We start from the raw sequence: 1,958 nt of genomic DNA, 5'->3' as shown, positions 1-1,958 counted from the left end.
TTACGATGCCATTCTTCATTCCTCCCTATAATGAATGCAGGTTACACACACACACACACACACACACACACACACACACACACACACAGCATTTGTGGTCAGTTGTTTTATTGAGTTTTAGACACAGGTGAGAAAAAATCTGTAACTTGTCTAATTTTCTTGTGATGATTAATAACAATTTTGAGTTATTTTTCAGCCATTTTATTTTTCTTCTAAGAACTCTATCTAGGCACTAATGTTTTCTGACCATCTGCATTTCTTTGTAATTTATAGGAATTGATCACTAGAACTGATGGAATGAATAAGGCTGGTTTAATGAGGTTTGTGGAGATGGCCTGAAGTCACTCTTGTTGTCTGTGGTGTCAGTACACTAGGCGGCCCTGCAGGTGTCCTGGAAATAGGCTTTTCTTAAGTTGTCTAGAGGTTGAAGAGCTGAGAGGACATCAGGACATAACATCCGCAACGCAAAGAGCAGGAGTGATGGTGTGGAGTTCATGTGGATCTTTAGCTCCCAGTTGCTCTTACGGAAAAGCACACATATCTAGAACCTGGTCAGTGGATCCCAATTGTCTATAGATCTATTTAAAGAACAACAAAAAGCCGTGCAAAGATTCTGCAAGGCTCGGCTTAACCTATGGGAGTCACTAGTTTTCCCCCCTCATTCTGCATTCATGCACCCCACCCCCACCTCTTCATACATTTCCCCAGACTCCCTTACGTGATGGGCTACAAAGAAAATACAGTGTCCTGGACCCTACTGTGACTGGTATTTCCTGCACAGTCCTAAAGCAAGTACAGTTCAGCAATCAGGACATGGAGGTGGTTGGAGTGCAATATCATGACACAGAGGTGGGCGGGGTTTCCTGTTCAGATGAAGGATGAAGCTCAATGATTCTGAGAACCTGTCCTCTGTAAGCATAGTGTGTCTGTGCATAAGACTCAACCCCATCAGACCTGGAGAGAAAAATCCCAACTGGACAGGGGCCATGGAGAGGAACCTGGGAGCTGTGCTGGGGATTCTGTGGGTGCAGATTTGCTGTGAGTTGGACTCAGCTAAGTTGCTTTAGGGATTCTCCAGAAATGGTGGAGTGGGAGAAAGCCAACACACAGCTCCTGTGCATTCATCCTCATGGGAGTCTCCTGGGATATCTGACAGGTGTGGGTGAAAACCTCTGTCTGATTCTCATTTGTTTTTCTATTTCCAAGCAGGTGTGAGAGGAGCTGAGGTGGAGCAGAGTCCTTCAGTCCTGAGTCTCCAGGAGGGAACCAGTTCTGCTCTGAGATGCAACTTTTCCACCACCATGAGGAGTGTGCAGTGGTTCAGACAGAATCCCCAGGGCAGCCTCATCAGTCTGTTTTATGTGGCTGCAGGAATAAAGGAGAATGGGAGGTTAAAGTCAACATTTCATTCTAAGGAGAGCTACAGCACCCTGCACATCAGGGACACCCAGCTGGAGGATTCAGGCACCTACCTCTGTGCTGCTGAGGCACAGTGCTCCCAGCAAGCCTGCAGCCTGGCCCCAAACTGCAGCTGTGTGTGCAGCTCCAGCCCCTGACACAGGGACACTGCAGGAGGCTTTGCACAGCTGTGGCTTTATCAGATCTCCACCAATTACAAAGGAAGTGTGAGGAGACATAAAAATACCCCAAGAAGTTCACCCTTAAATCCAGATTGACCTGACACTGACTTCTAGAATGTTAAATGCTACGAAACATCAGCTCACAATATTAAAATACATACGTAATTTATCAAATGCTTGTGCTAATGCCATAAAATAAAACCCTTCTTATCCAGTCCAGAATTGTTTGGGCCATTTCTCAAAATCAGAAACTGAGAGCAATTGTTTCATCTTTGTTCAGAGATCACCTGACAACACTTTCAGCTAATTGGCTAAATATGAAGTTAAAGAAAGGATTAATTTCAAAAACCTAATAAATTAAGTTGAAGAAACTCAAGA

The 1,958-nt window shown here is 44.7% G+C and overlaps 1 gene segment (V, D, J or C); it reads left to right on the top strand.

Annotated features, from left to right (window-relative positions):
• The first annotated feature begins 986 nt into the window (after positions 1 to 986).
• LOC110542482 (T cell receptor alpha variable 22-like) lies at positions 987 to 1,556 on the top strand. The segment is given in 2 exon segments: positions 987 to 1,038; positions 1,210 to 1,556. Coding segments are annotated over 2 exon segments (399 nt in total).
• Positions 1,557 to 1,958: the final 402 nt, after the last annotated feature.

Source organism: Meriones unguiculatus, chromosome 9 (genome assembly GCF_030254825.1).
Source record: "Meriones unguiculatus strain TT.TT164.6M chromosome 9, Bangor_MerUng_6.1, whole genome shotgun sequence".
Lineage (NCBI taxonomy): Eukaryota > Metazoa > Chordata > Mammalia > Rodentia > Muridae > Meriones > Meriones unguiculatus.
This window is presented reverse-complemented; position numbering and strand designations above follow the sequence as displayed.